General features: G+C 40.0%; 1 protein-coding gene across 1 annotated transcript in view; it reads right to left on the bottom strand.

Annotated features, from left to right (window-relative positions):
- Positions 1-15,567: 15,567 nt before the first annotated feature.
- The window catches only part of NPSR1 (neuropeptide S receptor 1), a 398,179-nt gene continuing 390,857 nt past the window's right edge, over positions 15,568-22,889 (bottom strand). Inside the window, exon 9 of the mRNA XM_089687130.1 lies at positions 15,568-20,916. Coding sequence (XP_089543256.1) covers positions 20,826-20,916 — 91 coding nt within the window. The 3' untranslated portion in view covers positions 15,568-20,825. The remainder of the gene's footprint in view (positions 20,917-22,889) is intronic.

Raw genomic sequence — 22,889 nt, forward strand, 5'->3', positions numbered from 1 at the left:
TCAAGTTACAGTCTGATTTTCACAATAAAAGAGCAAACGATATACAGTATTTGGTAATTTAGGAGTACAAATAGGTATGCTTTAGGTACACCAGTATACTTTATAGATAAATGAATCTGGCAAACACAGGAATCAGACATCAAAATGCATTTTTTAATTCACTGTTTAGTAAAGTTCAAATATATATATATATATACAGGGCTTGAAAAAGCCGCTCGCCAAATGCGAGGAGAAATTCCTCTCTGGTGAGCGACGAGCAGCGAGCACAGATGACGCATGGAGTGACTGCACCTGCGCTCCAAGCCTCATTGTGAAGCCGAGTTGTGGTTTACAACTTCTGTTTTCTGGCTTCTTCGGTTCCACTGAGAGGAGACACCCTCTCCACCGCCGCAGGGGACTCGGAGGGACTAGGAGTAAGTACTGTATACAACATGTCATATCACTAAAATGGAGTACAGGGGAGCTGGGATATACATTACTCAGTAATGTATATCCCAGCTCCCCTGTACTCCATTATAGTGATATGACATGTATACAGTAATGTATATCCCAGCTCCCCTGTACTCCATTATAGTGATATGACATGTATACAGTAATGTATATCCCAGCTCCCCTGTACTCCATTAAAGTGATATGACATGTACACAGTAATGTATATCCCAGCTCCCCTGTACTCCATTATAGTGATATGACATGTATACAGTAATGTATATCCCAGCTCCCCTGTACTCCATTATAGTGATATGACATGTATACAGTAATGTATATCCCAGCTCCCCTGTACTCCATTATAGTGATATGACATGTGTACAGTAATGTATATCCCAGCTCCCTGTACTCCATTATAGTGATATGACATGTATACAGTAATGTATATCCCAGCTCCCCTGTACTCCATTATAGTGATATGACATGTATACAGTAATGTATATCCCAGCTACCCTGTACTCCATTATAGTGATATGACATGTATACAGTAATGTATATCCCAGCTACCCTGTACTCCAATATAGTGATATGACATGTAGCTGGGATATACATTACTGTGTACAGTTTTATATTTTGGACTCTTTATTCTAAAGAAAAATGTAATTTCATAAGCTTTAAGGGGGCGTTGTTGGGGCGGGGCGGGGGTGGGGGTTGGGGTGGGTGGGGTTTGGGGTAGGTCGAGGTGGGGTTGGGGGTGGACCTGGGCAAAGTTGGGTGGGGCAACTGGTGGTGAGTAAATTTTGTGACCAGCTAGCAAGTCTGGACTCGAAATTTTAACCCCTGTGTGTATATATATAAAAAGTCCTTCAGTGAAAGAAACAATGCATATGAGCCTGGAATATCACATTAGCTACAGTACAATTCCATTTGACAGCTAGTTTTTTCCTTCTACAATTATAGATGTATCGTCAGTAGTGGGCAGCTGACTGGTATATTGTAATATTCATTTTGCAAGTATGTCTGCAGCTCACTGTCAAGAAAAAAAATAGAATAAAATAGAGATGACATATTGATAAGGCTGCATATACAGTTTGTGTTACTAGTTAATAGCTGGTGGGAGATGTGTACACAAGAATGACAATCATCTGTACCAAGGTAACATTTTCACAAGTGCTCTTAGCTGTCAATGTACTTTAAAATGAAAAAATGCAGTTATAATTGTCCCTTTGGAAAATATTTTATTCAATTCATATGAAAAGAGAACATTTGTGTCACACATCAAACCCGTAATTGTATAATATGTAAACTTTTTTAGGACAATAAAAACAGAACTCTTTGATTAGATCTAATTAGCTTTGACAACTGGCTGATGAGCGAAGAGAAACTGGTCCTGGTACATTTTTTTACACTTCTGAGTTTGCTTTACAAAGGTTTTTATTGAGCTTTGCTATATAAAATAACAAAAGGTAGAAAAATAATGCACAATGGGGTACAATAAAATGAGAAACATAAATAGCGGGATTACAGCATTTAACACAAAGACATTAGAACAAGACTAAATGGTCACATAACTATACTCAGTTATCTTCACCTGAGGACAAGGTCATAAAGCACACAAATTCAAAACTGTGGAGGCACATGATGCAGATAAGTGGAAAAAAATGTTGCTGATGTAACCAGATCCATTGTAACTAAATGTACAGGTTTATTAATGCATTGGTATAGTTAATCTTTCATGCAAGAAGTTCCTTTTTCTGCCACAAGATGGAGCTTTGTAGACTCTGATTCAGCTTCAGTCAAGAGCATTGCACTCTGGGCACTGTAGTCCCAGCCAGAAGAAACTCCATTCATAGCCAGACCAATTAAATTACAAAACGCAGCATGCCTTATGTCTGAAGGGGTCATGTAAATTAGAAAGCCTGGGAAACTACAAGGCAGTCTGGGAGAGAGACACTGGTGTGTTAAGAAGGGAAGGTCCTGTCAGAGAGGGAGAGATAGAGAGGAACATACAGGGAAAGATTGTGATTTACTTGAGAGACAGTGTCTTATAGTTCTGGAGAACTGAGGAAGCTGCCGCAATCTGACAAGTCTGGTCTCTGTGCGTGCTGCCATCCACTGGAACTGGGGATCCTAGTACCAGAGCTGCTCGAGATCCAGACCTGCTGATACCTGCCACTGACAAGCCTAGCTAAGCGTGCAGCTGTATTGCAGAGTGACTGCAGTCTAATCGCTGCAGGAGCTCATCTAGAATTATTTACACCTTAAAAGAGGCCACCTGTTCATTACTAAATGGGACCTTCTACTACAAATATCCTGAAGTTGATGAGTGCACATTTACCCTTTGTGACATATTGATCAGACCTGTATTGATATCATTAGAAAGTAATACTGCACTATTCCTCTTAAAGGCAACCCTTATCATCCGGAAACTTTCTGCTCCCTATAAGTTAGAAGCTTTCTGCAACAGTCCTGCTGCTCAGAACTATGTCCCTGAACACCTGAGAGATATATAATGTTATACCTCTGATAAATAGCCCTTTGCTGAACACTTCACCACTTAGTACCCTGAGGAAATAAGTGTTCTACAACCGTTTCCTTGTTCCAGAAATTATTCCCGCTAATGTTCAAATGTCTTCAAAATCTCCAACGCGGCCGGCCAAAGATTTACTTTGAGGACTGTATTAGAGTACCTGATATCCTGCCTAGTCAGGAGTTTACAGTTACCTTGCAGTTTTTGCATTATAGTCTAGACCCTAGCCTCCTCACTATAAGTGACTCTAGATAGGAGATTTACTAAAACTGGTTGACTCAGAATCTTGGGCACCTGTGCATGGTAGCCAATCAGCTTCTAACCTCAGCATGTTCAGTTAAGCTTCAGCAATAAAACCTGGAAGCTGATTGGTTTTTATGCAGAAGTGGACAAGATTCTGAGTCAACCAGGTTTAGTAAATAAACCCCTAGGTATCTGAGTGTTGGTTCACATATATGCAGATTGGATGTGGTTTGAACCGCATCCAATCCGCAAGACATGTGAAATAACATTGCTTCCTATGGTGCCTGTTCACATATGTCCAGTCCATTGGCAATGTGAATTGAAAAAGAGTCCTGTCCGATTTATGAGCAGTGTGGTCCAGTCATATGCAGATTACAGGTTATTGACTTCTGTGAGAAACTGCACATGTGTGAACAGAATAGAATTCTGATCTGAACCTGTCCTGAACCTGATATAAGCCTGGCCTGAACCACTGAACAGCTACTGTGTCAATTAGCTGTGAAACCAGACCTTCAATCTACACTGCACATATGTGAATCAGTACTTAGTCATCATTCTATTGAAAACAAATTCATTGTCACCTTAAATTGTGGGGAAAGCTACAGTTTATGCAACCTAATCAAACCCTAAGGAGACCCTCCTACTACATAGTTTGATATTTGAAACTGTATATGTCAAAGAGTGTTCTGAATTGTGATTTTCTGTAATTTTTTTGAGTATTCATATTCTCAATATATTTGTCACCATACTCCAAGGTCTCGATTCTCATTTCAGGGTGACCCTGAGGCATTCAGCCAAAAGTTATCAATCTGTGTCTATTGACATGTATACCTAAAGTGTCAGAGGTACAGGGGTCTTTGTAGAGGTTACGAGGACCCAATACAACTAGCAACTCCTGCGAGGGTAGCGCTACATCTATGTAGTTGTACACCCTGTGGGAGGAAAAGAGGAGAGAGAAAGAAGAAAGAGAAAAAGGCAGGGAAGAGAAAGTACTCCAATTTCTATTTTAAGGGCGTCAGAAACTAGAAGAGAGGAAAGGAGAGGAGGGGCAGCAAAAAAAAACACCTGCTGATAAGGCAGCCAAAACAGAGAAGTAGAAGGGGGAAGAAGAGGACCAGGAGGAGAGGGAGAAAGGGAAGAAAAAGTATCCCATGCATTTCAAGCTTTTGTGCTGCCCTAGATCAGATCGCAACAATAGTCATATTGACAGAAGGGAGTGATCCAGACCTATGTGGTCATTGTAATTAATCCAGGAGTCCCAAACCTTAAGGAACTTAGAATGGGTATCCATGAGGATGGCTGTGAGCTTTCCATGCACCATAATGCCCATGAGGCACTGTTTTACCTCAGCAAATTTAAGAAACAGCTGGAGCAGAGCTTAGCTATGGTCTGCCATGCTGCCACAAAGGCAAACTCCATCAGCTTCTTCTGACCTTTGGTCAAGGATGGGATAGATTGCCAGCTCTCTTCATGTCATTGACCAGCTCCTCCCTTGTAATTGTGGGCTGATTCCTCACCTTTCTTATCATCAGTGATACCCCATGAGGTGAGATCTTGCATGGAGCTCCAGTCCGAGGGAGACTGACAATCATCTTTAGCCTCTTCCATTTTCTAACAATTGCTCCAACAGTTGATCTATTTTCACCAAGCTGCTTGGCAATTGCCCCGTAGCCCTTTCCAGCCTTGTGGAGGTCCACAATTTTGTCTCTGGTGCCTTTTGACACCTCTTTGATCTTGCCCATGGTAGTAGTTGGAGTCTGCCTGACTGTGGGGTGGACAGGTGTCTTTAAAGAGCTCAGACAGGTGCTACTAAGTTAGATTAATGAGTGGAGTAGAGGTGGACTTTTTAAAGGCACAGTAACAGGTCTTTGAGAACCAGAATTCTTGCTGTTTCTTAGGTGTTCAAATACTTACAGTATGTTCAGCAGTTCAAGACAAATAAATTCTTTAAAAATCATACAATGTGATTTCCTGAATTTTCTTTTTACATTCTGTCTCTCAGAGTGGGAATGCACCTACAATGTGAATTTCAGACCCCTCCATGATTTCTAAGTGGGAGAACTTGCAAAATCGCAGGGTGTTCAGATACTTCTGTTCCTCACTGTATATTAGGGTCAATGACAGGACCATGGAATCAGAGAGTAGATCTGGGTCCAAAATCTTAAGACCTTCAGGCAGGACCACCAAACATGGAGAAGGGTGCCTGGCTCCTCACAGCCTAAAAAAGAAAAGGTAGGGGCAGAGGGGGACAAACTTTTCCATCTGTCCCAGAGTCATGTACCATCGAGAGACTAACTTAAATACATTTTCCTGGATAAAAATATTCCGGGGGCATTTTGAAGAGTTCTACAGTTCTGGGTTTGATGTGTGAGCTTCCTATGCCCTTTACATATACTGTATGCAACTGAAGTGCAGGAAGAGGACTGTTCCCTCACAAAAGTGAATGTCCCCTTTGCAAAATGGATGCATACTTAATATGATGAATAAAGTGAAGCTGTGTTCACTTTGAATATCCTTATAAAGTAAAATTCAAAAAGGGGGTTTTGCAGCTTATGAGCAGATTTATTTATTTTTATTTATTTCAGGTATTTATATAGCGCCATCAATTTACGCAGCGCTTTACATATATATTGTATATTCACATCAGTCCCTAACCCTTAAGGGGCGTACAATCTAAGGTCCCTAACTCACATTCATACACATACTAGGGCCAATTTAGACAGGAACCAATTAATCTGCCAGCATGTCTTTGGAGTTTGGGAAGAAACTGGTGTACCCGGAGGAAACCCACACAGGCACAGGAGGTGCCATGGCTGGGATTCGAACCAATGACCCTAGTATTATTATTATACAGGATTTATATAGCGCCAACAGTTTGCTCAGCGCTGTACATTATAACATTATAATGGGAGACAGTACACGAGACAGTACAGTAACAATACGATTCAATACACAAGGGGTTCGAGGGCCCTGCTCCTTGAAGCTTACAATCTAGGAGGGAGGGGATAGTGGTACAGGAGGAAATAGCTGTGGGGGATGGAAGGGTAGGAAGAGTGGAGGAGTTCAGTATTTAGCTGAGGGCGGGGTAGGCTTCCCTGAAGAGATGGGTTTTCAGAGTGCGCCTAAAGGTGAGGAGAGTAGGTGATAGTCTGATGGATTGGGGTAGGGAGTTCCAGAGGATGGGAGAAGCCCTGGAGAAGTCCTGGAGATGGGCATGGGAATAAACCCAGTAACCCCTTATTTACTAAGCTTACTTGATATACATTTGCAGTGTAAACATACAGTATACTTTTATGTACTACCTCTATACTATTATATACAAGAGACTTTTCATTTAGTTGAGTGAGTAAGGGGAATCTGTGTTGACATCTATCTTCAAATCCTGTGCAAGCAGGATTTTCCTTGCAGGAATTTCCTTGCAGGTGGCTGGGTTTTCTTTGCATAGATGATGCTCATCACATTCACTAAGGTAAGTAAAAATTCACTTTGAAAAGTGATCATCTACTCCTTTAGTAAGGCAGTGCCAAAGTGTACTACTTCTGAGTGCATTTTTGTTATCACCATTCATTTTTACAATTCGTGTGCTGTTTTAGCTGATATTGTAAATATGTATTCTTAGAACCAAACGGTGTTTCTGTTCTGTTCTATTCATTGGTTATGTAGTATCCTTTAAGATATTTAACTTTTACTTCTAAAATTTTTTTATTAAACATAAGACTAATGCTTATTTTTCATAGAATGTATGTATTAAGTTATATTTAAAATAATGCCTGCAAATAAACTTTAACCACTTCCCGTCCAGCCAATATACATAAACAGCCAGATGGTAGCAGTGCAGGAGTGGGTGGCCGTATACAAACGTCAGCCCGCTTCCCTGCCTGTGCGCGCTCCCTGGGAGCTTGCGGCACCGTGATCCGGTGCCCGCTGTGTCCTCTGGACACAGAGGACCACTGATCGCTGTACAGGACCTTTGTGTGAGGTCCCGATCATGTGATCACTGATTGGCCAATCAGTGATCACATGAATAGTAGTAAGCAAGATGTCACTTCTGACATCATTGCTTACTACTAGTGAAATCTGTGAATGATCACAGAGGTCACATGGTACAAAGCTATTCACAACAGCCTTGTACCATGTAACAAGCTGTGACCAATCACAGCTCTCACAGTATTTCTCCACGGCTGCATTCTTGCAGCCAGAGAGAAGGAGAAATGATTGCTTTTACAGCCTTCATGGGTGTAAAAGCAATCAGTGTAAAAAAAAAATCTTCATCACCCCCCACAAGTAGTACAGTGTCACTATGGGTGACAGTATGTTAAAAAACAAAAAAGAAAAACAAATAATTAAAAAAATAAATAAAATAAAAATGTAAAAACATTTTTTTAAACATTATAATTTTTGTTTATATACTAATTTGGGTTATTTTTTTTACTAAAAAGATAACTGAATACATTTTGGCCAAGATTTATGAAGAAAGATTATTTGCAAAATGTTATAAGAAAAACACTTTTTCATTTATATAGCAAAAAATAAAAATCCCAGTGATGAATAAATACCACCAAAATAAAGTTTTATCTGTCTCAAAAAAATGCTAAAAAATTCATATGGGTACAGTGTTGCATGACTGCACAATTGTCATTCAAAGTGTGATAGCACTGAAAGCTGAAGATTGGCCTGGACAGGAAGGGGGTAAAAGTGTCCGAACTTGAAATGGTTAAATGATACAGTATAAGCAGAGGTTCTGCCATGGCTCAAAATGACAAACTTATGAAACTTCTTTAGGGTAGAATTGTAATTGTCCCTCCTGACAACTAATCACACTAGTGATACACAGAATCACAAAACGATAATCTCACCATGATTGTACCTTTGTGCACAAGTTACCTTGTGCATTGATACAATGCAATGTAGTATTTATATTTAATCCATTTCAAGTGAGTCCCTAAATACATTCTTACAGTAAAAACACCAATTTATTTTTCCAACATAATGAAAGTAGGGGTCTGCTGGTGTTTGTTTTTGGTGGATTGAAAGTTAAGTATTTTGTTGGCGCATGGATGCATGCTGGAGATCCATTAAAAATGAATAGGTGCTCCCCTAACATGCATGCATAACTCATGAGTGCAATACACATCAGTGCACATTAAAACACGCACCACCACATAAAAGTATGCATATGGCACGAAGAAAACAATATTGTAATGTACACTGCTGAAGATGTATTAATCTTGTTGCCTTGAAGCATACACACATCTAAAACAAATAAGCAACTTACATGGAGACTATTGAGAGAATACATTTATTTTAATGTAATTGACCCAATAACATGACCTGTACATGTGGATCTTGGGATATGTTTTAAGATGATATATACCGTACTTTATTTATTTTACTGAGCACAAGCAGTGCTTTTTATAATATACCTAGTAAATGTATAAAGGTTTGTTTATCTTGTCAAGATGAGTGAAATGTGGGAGGCTTGTTCCCTCCCATAGGGCAGGTCAGAGATGGCTCTCCTGTGAACTGCAGTCTTGACACTACATTTCTTAAGAAAGTAAAACATTTGTGTTGGCTCTAAGGTAGAGACAAGTCCTCGAAATGCGTTAGCTGTTGGATGTCCATTGATCTTGCAATGGGATGTAATGTATTGCGGACTGGATGGTGCTGTTTTTATATACGATGATCCATTGATTTGTCTTTTGTGAGTATAATACTTACCACTTTTACACAAATAAAACCATATTTTAACCTCTTACCCTCCAGAAGATTTACCCCCCTTAATGACTAGGCCTCTTTTTGCTACTTGGTGCTGCACTAATTCAACTGACAATTGCGTGGCCATGCAATGCTACACCCAAACAAAATTTACGTCCTTTTTATCACACAAATAAAGCTTTCTTTTGGTGGTATTTGATCACCTGTGTGCTTTTTTATTTTCGCACTATAATAAAAAAAAATAAAAATTTTTTGAAGAAAAATATTTTTTACTTTCGGCTATAAAAAAATATACAGGTGAAACTCAAAAAATTAGAATATCGTGCAAAAGTTAATTTATTTCAGTAATGCATCCTGGTCTTCCATAACACCTCAGCAGTGTCACAGGCTGATAGCTTCCATGCCACGCCGCACTGAGGCAGTAATTGCAGTAACTGCTGCAAACGGGGCCCAAACCAAGTACTGAGTACATATGCATGCTTATACTTTTCAGAGGTCTGATATTGTTCTCTGTATAATCCTTGTTTTATTGATTGCACGTAATATTCTAATTTTCTGAGATTGTGGATTTGGGGTTTTCATGAGCTGTAAGCCATAATCATCACAATTATGACTAATCACGGCTTGAACTATCTTGCTTTGCATGTAATGAGTCTATCTCATATATTAGTTTCACCTTTTAAGTTGCATTACTGAAATAAATGAACTTTTGCACGATATTCTAATTTTTCGAGTTTCACCTGTATAGTAAACTCAGAGTTAGTTATCAATTTTGGCCAAAATGTATTCTGCTACATGTTTTTGGCAAAAAAAATCCCCAATAAGTGTATATTGATTGCTTTGTGTGAAAGTTATAGCGTCTACAAACTGTGGTATAGATACTGCAATTTACGCCATTTTTTTTGCTCTATAGCGCTGCACTAGTTTAACTGACAATTGCGCGGTCATGCAAATGAAATGTATGTCCTTTTTTCCCACAAATAGAGCTTTCTTATGGTGGTATTTGAACACCTGTGCGCTTTTTATTTTTGGCGCTATAAATAAAAAACGTTTTGAGTAAAAAAATGTTTTTTTAAAAAAAAAAACAATATTTTCTCATTTCTGTCATAAAACATATCCAAAAAAACTAAAATTTCATCATATATTTAGGCCAAAATGTATTCTGCTACATGTTTTTGGTTAAAGAAAACCCAATAAGTGTATATTGATTGCTTTGTGTGAAAGTTATAGCATGGTAAAGATAATGGAATTTACACAGCTTTTACTTTCTGACTATCGGAAAAGCAAAAAGTGCTCGGACTCACATAAAGCAGCTGGCATAAAAAGATGAACCCCTATATTCTCAAAAGCATAAAAAAACGTAGAATTCAGCGCTATACAATATTACAAAAATGCTAATGAATAAAGCGACAATAGTAAGATACTCAAAGTGAAGGCGCTGAAATGGCTCTAAAGTAATTAATATTGCATGAGTGTCCCGCAGAATAACAGAGAGTAAGTGATATTTGCAAGTAAATATAAATATAAAGTGACAATGGTGAACAGTCCAAAATAAAATAAATGGATGAGATAATTCGGATGAATATCAAAACGTCCCAGAAATCTCCGTGATGAACGGGTGAAAGTGACTCCGTGCTTGATAATGCTATATGAATGCACTCACCAAAAGCGCATATTAAATGCACATAGAAATATATTCATCTCCTCCACAGGTAGGGACAACTTCTTTCAGGAAAATCATGGTATGGAGACAAGGAAAACACCACTGGCTTCTGACAGCTATTCAGAGATGACTCCGGCACCACCACTGGCCTCTCACTGCATTACAGGGATGGCTCAGGAAAACTCTCCACCATGGACAGAGCCAGCAAGAATATTGCAATCCACCTTGGGGAAAATAGCTCACAAAAAACGAGCCACAACAGGAGCGCTTATAGTGTAGTATTATTTATTGAATCAAAGAATCATCATCTTGGGTCACAAAGAACTAGTAACATACTAGTAAAAATGGCCGCCAGATCTTCGTGAGGATGCGGCAGTACAGCAGGCTCCCAAGGTGGATTGCAATATTCCTGCTGGCTCTGTCCATGGTGGAGAGTTTTCACAGTTTTGGAGGCCCTGAAATCCCAAGATAGTAGAGGCACCCCTCCCCCAAGTGATCCCTTTTTGGAAAGTAGATACTCCAAGGTATTTGATAAGAGGCAAAATTAGTATTTTGCAGAGCTAATTTGTTGCCACAAGATTTTTGAAAATGAAGAAAGAAAACAAAAATGTATTTTTTTTTTCAAAACCTTGTGATAAATAACATCTACAAAATATTCACAATGCCCCTGATCAAATTCCTTGGGGTGTTTACTTTCCAAAAATGGGTAATTTGGTGGGGTATTTGTACTATCCTGGCATTTTAGGGCCTCCAAAACTGTGTGAGTAGTGAGGAAGTGACATAAGGAAATATGCCCTTTCAAAGCCTGAAGGTGGTCATTGGATTTTGGGGCCTATACATGGCTAGACTGCCAAAAAGTCTCTCATGTAGAATCCCCATACTTGGGAGAAGTAGCAGAATGTGTTTTGGGAAGTTTTTCCACACATACCCATGGCATATGTGAGCAATATATTATTTAAGTGACAATCGTGTGTAAAAAAAAAAGTGTTTTTGTAATTTTCCAAGAACTTTCCAAAAAGGGATCATTTGGGGTTTTTTTGTACTGCCCTGGCATTTTAGCACCTCAAGAAGTGTGGCAGTCAGAAAGTAAAAGCTGCATTAATTACAATATATATACCATAGCTTGTAGACGCTTTAACTTTCCCACAAACCAATTAATATATATGTATTGGAATTTTTTTTACCAAAGACATGTAGCAGAAAACATTTTGACCTAAATTTATGACTAAATTAGAGTTCATTGGATATTTTTTATAACAGAAAGTAGAAAACATATTTTTTTTTTCAAAATTGTTGGTCATTTGTATGCCAAAAAAATAAAAAATCCAGTGGAGATAAAATATCACCAAAAGAAAGCTCTATTGTGTGATAAAAGGATAAAAATTTTATTTGTGTACAGTGTTGCATGACTGCGCAATTACTAGTTGAAATAGCGCAGTGCCGAATAGCACAAAATGGCCTGGTCATGGAGGGGATAAAACCTTCTGCTGAAGTGGTTAAGTGAATTGTTTATGTTAAGGTTAAATACCCTATCACCTTGTCCATGCAAGGCAATTTGACAGGGTTCTGTTTAAAGCCCACTACCCAACCATCCTATGTTCATTTTTACAGAACTCCCCTCTTTCTCTTCGGCTGCCTAACCAAAATACCCTTCTGGCTGTATGGGCACATTTTCTCTTTTCCCATGTCGCAATACTTGGATCTAGGGTCCAATGGCTAGACTCATGCATTGTTACATGGTAGACTGGTTGAAGTCACTGTTTCCTGTAAGCTCTGACACTGGGTGTTTTGTAGCAGTAATGATGAATAAAGGAGTAGCAGAAAAGCACTGTGAAGGTGAGTATAGGTAGTTGGGGATCGGGCATTAAACAGACCCTGTCATTTTGCCCTTTAATGGTTAAGAATACATTTAGAGTTTGGGTTATAATTTTAATGTTAGATGTTAGGTTACCTTAAAGTGTTATGGTTATATGTAAAGGTTCATTTTAAAGATTCCTTATTATTGGAAGTATCACAATTAAAGTGTTACTAAACCCACAACAGTAAACTCAGTCTGTATGTGCAGTAAAAAATGCTTGTTATATTCACTGTAGAACCTAAAGGGTTAATCCTCTGCGATGTGTAAAAAGGCCATTTTATCCTTTCTTCTCTGCCCCTCTTCTTGTTGAAATGACCTCCTGATACAGACTGAATCATTGGTCACATGCACATGCTCAGTTTGGTGTGTATTGCTAACAAGTTTTTTTTCTTTCTTGGGAGAGTGCATGTGATCAGCACAGAGCCAATCAGCACTGTGCAGACAGAGGGTCAGGACTTTCACAACCTCCTACAGCAGAAAGAAAACTCCTACAAGCTTTAACCAGTGCTTGGCTGAAGTCACAATACTGCTCTAACTGCTGATGAGAAAAAGGTATTTAGCAGTTTATATTTACTAAAATAATTGTATTTTCATGCTGTGTGTACTGTGGGAGACTAGATATAGTGAATGCAGGGTCCTGGGTTTAGTATCAATAACTTTTGGAAACAAAAAAAAACATTACATACATATTTGAATAATTTCTAAAGTTAATTTTAATCTGAGCTATGTATTATTTTGCAAATCCCTCCCACATATTAACTGTTTTTCCCTGCACATGGTATATTATTTCAAATGATAATGAGACACAGTGAGTGTTTGCTCTAGCTGATGAAATAAAAATGGAGTAAGGGAGCAAGAATAAGTGGCATCCATTCAGTATTATATATTTTATTATCTACAAAAGCCCTACAGTGAATTGCAGCAATAATGGTGATGGTATTCAGCCAACAAACAAAGCTCAACTAGAGTTTAAACATCTGTGAAAAGACATGGAAACATCATAAGGAAGAAATTGTAAGTTCATAAAACGTCCAGCTCTTCAGACTAAAGCAGCCATAAACTATGGAGAATGCTGTTAGAACAAAATGTTGCATTTCTTTACTGGGGTTCTTATTTTAGCATATATTTTATGCAAACTAGTGAATAACATAACTGATGTTAATATAACCAGGTATCTCAGCATATCAGATTACAAAAAATACAAACAAACTTTTGAGACAGAAATTAACTGTCCTATTTAGAGAGGTAAAATGTGAGGAGTATTATGCAATTCTACAGTATACCCACAATTTGCATTAGTCTGTATGGCCTTTTAACAAGTGCATTATGTAAAAAGTTTCCGAAAATCTTTTCCTGGAATAAAGGTTACATCTCTTTACAATTTACATACTGTTACTAATCAGGGCTGCAGACACATCTAGTAGCAAGCCTAACACAAATGTGAGCAATCCAAACTGAGGTGGCGTTAAAAAATGCATAAGCATGGGTTACCTCCTGTCTGAGTTACATGGCAAATAAATAAATAATTAATTAAATTAATATATACAGGTGAAACTCGAAAAATTAGAATATCGTGCAAAAGTTAATTTATTTCTGTAATGCAACTTAAAACTAATATATGAGATAGACTCATTACAAAGCAAGATAGTTCAAGCCGTGATTTGTCATAATTGTGATGATTATGGCTCATGAAAACCCCAAATCCACAATCTCAGAAAATTAGAATATTGTGAAAAGGTGCAATATTCTAGGCGCAAAGTGTCCCACTCTAATCAGCTAATTAAGCCATAACACCTGCAAAGGGTTCCTGAGCCTTTACATGGTCTCTCAGTCTGATTCAGTAGGAATCACAATCATGGGAAAGACTGCTGACCTGATAGTTGTGCAGAAAACCATCATTGACACCCTCCATAAGGAGAGAAAGCCTCAAAAGGTAATTGCAAAAGAAGTTGGATGTTCCCAAAGTGCTGTATCAAAGCACATTAATAGAAAGTTATGTGGAAGGGAAAAGTGTGGAAGAAAAAGGTGCACAAGCAGCAGGGATGACCGCAGCCTTGAAAGGATTGTCAGGAAAAGGCCATTCAAAAGTGTTGGGGACTTTCATAAGGAGTGGACTGAGGCTGGAGTCAGTGCATCAAGAGCCACCACACACCGACGGATCTTGGACACGGGCTTCAAATGTCGTATTCCTCTTGTCAAGCCACTCCTGAACAACAAACAACGTCAGAAGCGTCTTACCTGGGCTAAAGAAAAACAGACCTGGTCTGTTGCTCAGTGGTCCAAAGTCCTCTTTTCTGATAAGAGCAACTTTTGCATCTCATTTGGAAACCAAGAACCCAGAGTATGGAGGAAGAATGAAGAGGCACACACTGCAAGATGCTTGAAGTCCAGTGTGAAGTTTCCACAGTCTGTGTTGATTTGGGGAGCCATGTCATCTGCTGGTGTTGGTCCACTGTGCTTCATTAAGTCCAGGGTCAACACAACCGTCTACCAGGAGATTTTGGAGCACTTCATGCTTCCTTTCGCAGGCGAGCTTTATGGGGATGCTGACTTCATTTTCCAGCAGGACTTGGCACCTGCCCACACTGCCAAAAGCACCAAAACCTGGTTCAATGACCGTGGGATTACTGTACTTGATTGGCCAGCAAACTCACCTGACCTGAACCCCATAGAGAATCTATGGGGCATTGCCAAGAGAAAGATGAGAGACATGAGACCGAACAATGCAGAAGATCTGAAGGCCGCTATTGAAGCATCCTGGTCTTCCATAACACCTCAGCAGTGCCACAGGCTGATAGCTTCTATGCCATGCCGCATTGAGGCAGTAATTGCTGCAAAAGGGGCCCAAACCAAGTACTGAGTACATATGCATGCTTATACTTTTCAGAGGTCCGATATTGTTCTATGTACAATCCTTGTTTTATTGATTGCATGTAATACTCTAATTTTCTGAGATTGTGGATTTGGGGTTTTCATGAGCTGTAAGCCATAATCATCACAAATATGACAAATCACGGCTTGAATTATCTTGCTTTGCATGTAATGAGTCTATCTCATATATTAGTTTCACCTTTTAAGTTGCATTACTGAAGTAAATGAACTTTTGCACGATATTCTAATTTTTCGAGTTTCACCTGTATAGTAAACTCAGAGTTAGTTATCAATTTTGGCCAAAATGTATTCTGCTACATGTTTTTGGCAAAAAAAATCCCCTGTATAAGTAACTGAATTTATATATAAGGCTAAACTTTTTCCTCTAAAGCCAAGTTTGGATTCACCCATTTAAAGCATCTATATTGTTCCCTAAATGTTACATTGTGCATTAGAAGCAGCAGTAAGGCAAGCCATACATTATGCAAATGCAATTTCCTTCAACCATACCGCCATCAAAGCTGTAGCCGGGGGCAGAAATTGCTGCTTGTACTCTAGCCGATTGATAGATTAATGGCAGTACAACCAGCTTGCCCATAATGGATGGAAATTCAGCTGGTTCCTGCGGAACCAGTTGAATTTCAATCTGTCTATGGCTGGCTTTAGTCAAATAGAGTCCATCTCCTTCCCTGGCAATAGGATGTCCAATACTTTCCTCCCCGCCCTGACTGTAACTGTTCATCCCATTCATTTGTTGTATTTCAGTTCTTATAATCGTAGATGCTCAGCATCACTGATTGCCATTACCAAAGTCAGTCTCTAGAAATTCCAACTTCTTCAAACTTACATGCACCCATCAAAACATTTTGATATTTGCATAACTCCTCCCAAGAGCTAGCCACCTTCTTGTATCAGGGCTGAATGATCTTTGGAGGAGCACTAAAGCTGGCCATCAGGGCTGCAGAAAATCCTGTAGCACCTGCCCTCCTATATATCAGGCCCAGGCCTGGGCAGCTTTGAAGTGCAAGCAGTTCCAAAAGCTGCTTATCACAGCTCTGCACCTCCTTCCTTCCTGGAGCACAGCCAGCTTCACCTCCTCTTCCACTGGCTGTAAGATGTTGTAGGGGGAGCTACAAAGGGATCAATGTTAGAGATTGCTCCTCCACTGCTCCAATCACCAGCACTCTTGTCTATGAGCCTCTTTCCCTGCAGCTCTGATCCCCCTGTGTCAGAGAGCTTGTGGGCCCCGATGCAAAAGTTGACCTGGGCCCCCCCACTACCACCCACCACACGCCAACATACTCAAAGTTATTTCAGATCTTTATTTACATATTGAGAGAAGCATTTAGACATACCTCTCCAAATATTTTTATTATTTGTAAGCAGACCCCAGTGTAGAATGTGAAAGTGCTTGTAAGAATATATTACAACCTTTTATTTCCATCCCCCCAGTGAAATCATTAAACTCTTTCTCTTCTTCTCTCCTACTCTCTTTCCTCCTTTCTCTTTTTCCTCTCTCTCTCTCTTGCTCTCGCTCTCTCTCTCTCTCTCTCTCTTTCTATTTCCTTCTTGCTCTCTACTCTTTCTCTCTTGCTGTCTCTGTCTTTTAAATTCTTAAAATGTACTTCTATTGCATTCTTTCTTTCGGTTTTTCTCTCCCCATCTCTTTAATTTTTCTTTTGATTACTCTATCACTCCCCTTCTCTCTCTCTCCTTTTCTTTTTCCCTCTTTTTCATCTTAATTTAATCTCAGTCCATTAGTTCAGTATAGGTTCACATCAGAAACTGCATGTGATATGCACAGTGACACTCTACAGTTCCTGTGCGATTCACATGCAGCTCTATGCAGTGTGATCTCAACCCATTAATTTTGAATGGATAGAAATTGCGCCACACCACAGGTATTGCATGCACTACTTTTTAAAATGCACTGCAATAAAAGTACTATGCGATCTGGTGTGGGCAAACACACTGTGCTTGCGACCTGTGTTTGGGGTGTCATTAACTTCTTAGTGATACCCATTGCAGATCGCAAATTGAGTGTGTTTTGCATGCAGTGTGAATTACACAGGAACACACACGTGCGATTTCTTTGCAAGTATGGTGTGAGCCAGCCCTGGTTATTTAGGTGTTCATCTCTCTCTTTTGTCTGTATGCAAAAAAAATAAATATAAGTTTGGCTTACTGCACACCAAAGGACATTTCCATTACACATGCTCAAATAATACAGGCAGTCAGTACCCTAACCATTTTTAGAGCACATTGCTGGCAAGACTGTAGTATCCATAAAGTGAAATTGTCTGTCCTACATTGAGCACTGACTGCACTGACACGGGGAGACAGGTTCTTAGCCTCCGAACAGCATGTCCTGTTCTCTTTTCATCTTGTTCTAGATAAGAGATCACAGGGCATGTGCGGAGGGGGCTGGGCAGAAGGAGATAATATACACTGCTCAATAAAATTAAAGGAACACTTTTTAATCAGAGTATAGCATCAAGTCAGTTAAGATTGACTAAGGGATGGATGTTAACCCTTCCAGCAAAGTAGAAGGAAGACAGCACATTGTGATATATGGGAGGAATCTGCTTCTGCTTTAGAGAACATGAGTTGACAGACAGTCCCCAGCAGGGGCGGACTGACCATTTGGAAACTCGGGCACTGCCTGAGGGCCTGGGGTCAGTAGGGGGCCCCATGAGATGCCCCTGGTACCTTTTTCATAGGCTTTTTTGAGTTTGGGCAAGGACACAGGAGCCCCATGATTCCCTATTGCCCGGGGGCCCCATGAGTTGTCATCCCGCCCCTGATCCCCAGTGCTCCCTGGAACAGGGGCCAGGTTGAAACTGCAACTTCTGCGACCCCTGTTGTTATGCCAGTGTCCTGTGTCCTTCCCGTTGCTGTACTGCCAGCTTTTCCTTCTCTCCCTTCTGCTGGCTGTCAGCTGCTGTGGACACAAAGTGAGATGGCTTTTAGGATGGATTGTGGTGGACTGCTAGACCTATCATGTTTATCAGCCACTTCTTTTCCTGAATGAACACAGTGAGTGATAAGTACTGATCACGCTTATGTTTATTCATTAACTGAAGCATAGTAATCTATCATCTTCTCTGTTTAAAAAGCGAGACAGCATGGGTGTCCCACAACAACACACACGGCTGTAAAATATAACAAACATAAAATTGTAAAAAATAATTGAAAAAAACAGTAACTCAGCAACACACTCACTAAGAGAATTAGTGGTTTGTTCATGTGGCTGGAACCATGTTGGGGGGCCATACACCTGCACCCACACACCTATGCAGGCTGGGTAAGGGAGCCCTGTCAGGTAGACTGTACTGGGCCCCATGATTTCTAACAGTAGTCCTGCTGGTCATTCACTGGTAGATTTTCAAATGAATGTTCTTATGAATATTTTTACAGATATTCTCAGTAGTATGTTTGATGATTTGACAAATTCCAATTGAAAGTACCTAAATAATATTTGTGTTTAATTTTAAATTTTGGAGTGAATGGACTTTCCAAAATGACCACTTTCATAGTTACAAATTAGTTCATTCAAGAGAAATGTTCCATCCTACTCCTTTGAATTTTCTCATTACTGTGGTTAAAAAAAGATAAATCCGAATATCGTTCCAAAAATTAAATATTTTGAATTAAATTCTACTAGGGTATGGCCAGTTTATGGCAGGTTGATTTTATGTTTTCAAGAAGCTATTAACAGCACTCTGCTGGCCCCTTCCACCTGCCAAATCTGCCGGCTATGAATAGAGAAGCACAGGGACCTACTGAAATAATATATGTATTGAAAATCGAAAAGTTTTGTTTAACCGCATAGTAATATGATGGACACAAGGCGGTTCTCTCGTTCTGGGAGGACGTCATATGGCGTCCTCCCATTCTCACCGCGCATGCGTGGCTCTGGGAGCGTGCAGCGCGGCGATCGGCGGTGCGCTGTGTCCCTCGGACACAGCGGATCACCGATCTATGGAAAGAGCCGAAGATGTCGGCTCGGTCATGTGATAAGCTATGTCCATCCACAGCTGATCACATGTAAACAGGGAAATGCAGGTTATCGGCATTTCTCTTCTCACGAGCTCTCACGCTGACAGCTCGTGAGGAGAGGAGAGCCGGTAATTGGCATTCCTCAGAGGGGACATCTACACAGATCATCACAGCACTGATGATCAGTGTGCCCTGATGATCTGTGTAGCCCCAGCAGTGCCACCTGTCAGTGTCCATCAGTGCCAGCTCTGTGCTCATCCATGCCACCTGCCAGTGCCCATCATTGCCACATCAGTGCCACATTTCAGTGCCCATCAGTGCCACATCAATTCCACATATCAGTGCCCATCTGAGCTGCCTTTCAGTGTCACCCATCAGTGCCAGTCGGTGCCACCTATCAATGCCATTCAGCTCCACCTATCAGTGCCAGTCAGTGCTGCCAATCAGTGTGCATCAGTGCCGCCTATCAGTGCCCGTCAGTGCTGCCTATCAGTGTTGCCTAACAGTGCCAGTCAGTGCCAGTTAGTGCTGCCTATCAGTGCAAATCAGTGCCGCCTATCAGTGCCGCCTATCAGTGCCATATATGAGTGCTGCCTTTCAGTGCCCATCAGTGATGCCTGTCAATGCCCATCAGTGCCACCTACCAGTGCCTCCTCATCAGTGCCCATCAGTGCCACCTATCAGTGTCCATCAGTGCAGCCTATCAGTGCCCATCAGTGCAGCCTCATTAGCGCACATCAGTGAAGGAAAAAAATCACTTATTTACAAAATTTTATAACAAAAACTAAGAAAAACCTTTTTTTTTCAAAATTTTCAGTGGTTTTTGGTTTGTTTAAGAAAAAATTAAAAACCCAGAGGTGATTAAATACCACCAAAATAAAGCTATATCTGTGACAAAAAATGATAAAAATTTCATATGGGTACAGTGTTGCATGCCCACGCAATTATCATTCAGAGTGCAACAGCGCTGAAAGCTGGAAATTGGCCTGGGCAGGAAGGGGGTATAAGTGCCCTGTAGGCTAGTGGTTAAAAATGTAGTTTGCATGTTAATGGGAAGGGGAGGGGGAGAAATCAGGAAAGGGAAATTATAAGCATATTAAACTTCAGCATTAAGGAAGCATCTGCTTATACATTTTTCATCATAGTGTCAATTTAAATTACTCAGATTTGACACGTTTACTTTAATTACCAATAAATATAAACTTTCCAGGTTATGTGGCTAACTAAATATAGTAAAGTCACTGGCCTGCATCTAAATAACCATTAGACTATTGTAATTTATAGCTTATAGTTGTCAGCAATCAGAGTAATGTGTTGTCAACCCCATAACTAACAAAAAAGACACAATATATTTAAAATCCTGTAGGAAACGTTTTACATCTATGAAAACTATTAACATCAAAAATGCCCTGTGTGTACAATTTGCATCTCATTGTGTGCTGTAATCAAAGGAGCCAAAGTATGCTTATTTGAATTTTAACTTCATTATATCTTTTGTCTTGATGACAGTCCATGCATTAGATGTATTCTGGCTTGGACACAATTTGCATTTCTACTCCTTCCGTTTTGTCTCTGAGGGTGCCTTGAAATTTTCCTGAGCTTCGATCCCTGTAGGGAAAAAACAAGTAAATGTAACTCATAAATTATATCTAAACCCATGAACAAAAATGTAATATATTTCAGCTTATGGGTCATGGTGGGTGTATTAGTTTTAATTTTTCAGACAAAGCACATTTTCAGCAGGTACAGAAAGTATATGTTGATCTTGCTATAAATGTGAGCTTTGTAACTTACAGCATAGATTCCTTTCAGCTGCACTGAAAACAGAAATAATGTTATCTTCCAATTATAAACTTCTAATCCCTCCACACCCAATACTCAAACTTCAAAGATAAAGAGAGGAAGATATGTAAAAATCATGGCTTCCTTCATAGATACAGTAAAGAGATTGAGTATGAGAGTGGCCGCCCTAGGACAGGAAGTATGTTATTTGCAGGATCACCAGGTCAAAATTGAGAATATAAATGAAAAAACTAAATCAATAAAGTCAACTTATCTATCAATGGTATATACTAAGGGCATCCAAGTCAAAACAGGACTTTTGAGTTTATATAATAAAAGAACAAAGTTTTTCAACATACTCCCGTGCTACATTTATACACTTATCCCAGCATTTAACTAATGCCTGGAAAGCTTGGGCATAGAAAGATTTGCCAGTACGCCTGAACTATCCTAGGACAGCCTGCTTCACTTTGTCATCATAGTGTTCACCGTTCCCACAGAAAGATTTGTCTCTTGTGTTATGCTTCAGTTATCTAGGATCAGGCATTCCACGTGCTGAATGTTCACAGGATTGACTGCTGTCGTCTGGGAACCACCACGTCTGGAATCATCACTGACAAATGGATGGCCATCTTTGAAACATTTACACTATTCAAATGTCTTACTGTGGATAAGCATCTCATAACCGTACTGTGCTTGAAATCTTCTGTAGATATCCACACACTTTATGCCTTCGTTCGCAAGAAACTTTGTCACCACACATTGTTCCATACACACACTAACGCTGTTGTCTGCCATCTTGATTAATGGTCTCTAGACTAGCCTGCAACATGTGTGCTGCCTATCACTAAAAGGACAGACTTACCACTTACTACTCTGTGTACCACCAGCACCTCTAGCTAGCATCCATTTTAATACCTATATAATTAAACGTCCTGGTTTGACGCCCCACGTATTACATTTTTTTTGGGGGGGGGGGTTTAAATATACATTAAAGGATGAAACTTCACAAATTCCATTATTGTGGCCTCTGCTACAATAACTCTAATTACTCTATAAATCAGTATTTGTAAATGCCATCTTTTTGCTACTTTTCTTGTGTCAGGAAGCATACAGTTTATGCTCATTCTTGTGCAGCCGATGTTTGTGCACATGTATCAGTACACAGACAAGCTCAAGCTTAATATCCAGTGTGAACTGACTTGTAGGCACATTTGTTTGTGGCAGTGCACGTTGGCGCTCATGTCCTTCCACATTAGAGCCAAGCTGCCTATGTAAGGAGATCCTGCTGTGTGTTAATTGCTGGATGTTCTTCAGCTCCCCATGATCCGTATTCCTGTATTCCTACTTTTGCTGACTGATCTTCTGTTGCTGACTAGGCTTGTTCCTGGCCTCACTCTGTGGGTTCTGGATTCTGACCTCTGCTTGCCTCTGACTATTCTCTGCCTGCTTTCTTGGTGCTGACCTATGCCTGCTAATGGACCTTGCCCTGCTTGATCTTTTTGTGCTGATCTCATCTTGCTACTGGACCTTGCCCTGCTTGATCTTTTTGTGCTGACCTCATCTTGCTACTGGACCTTGCTCTGCCCGCTTGCCTGGTACCAACCCCAGTCTGCTTCCTGACCACGCTGCTGTTTCACCGTGTATGACCCTAGCTCACATTGACTACACCCCTGACTATGGCAGTCACCTGCTATCAAGCTACTGGATCCCCAGCTTCTTTGAGTCTTGTACCTCTGTCACCACAATCATGGTTGCTCAGACCAGACCACTTATCAACTCAGCCTTCAACTAAAGTA

Source organism: Staurois parvus, unplaced genomic scaffold, assembly GCF_062004578.1.
Source record: "Staurois parvus isolate SC_StPar_1 unplaced genomic scaffold, SC_StPar_1.0 ptg000020l, whole genome shotgun sequence".
Taxonomy (NCBI): Eukaryota; Metazoa; Chordata; class Amphibia; order Anura; family Ranidae; genus Staurois; species Staurois parvus.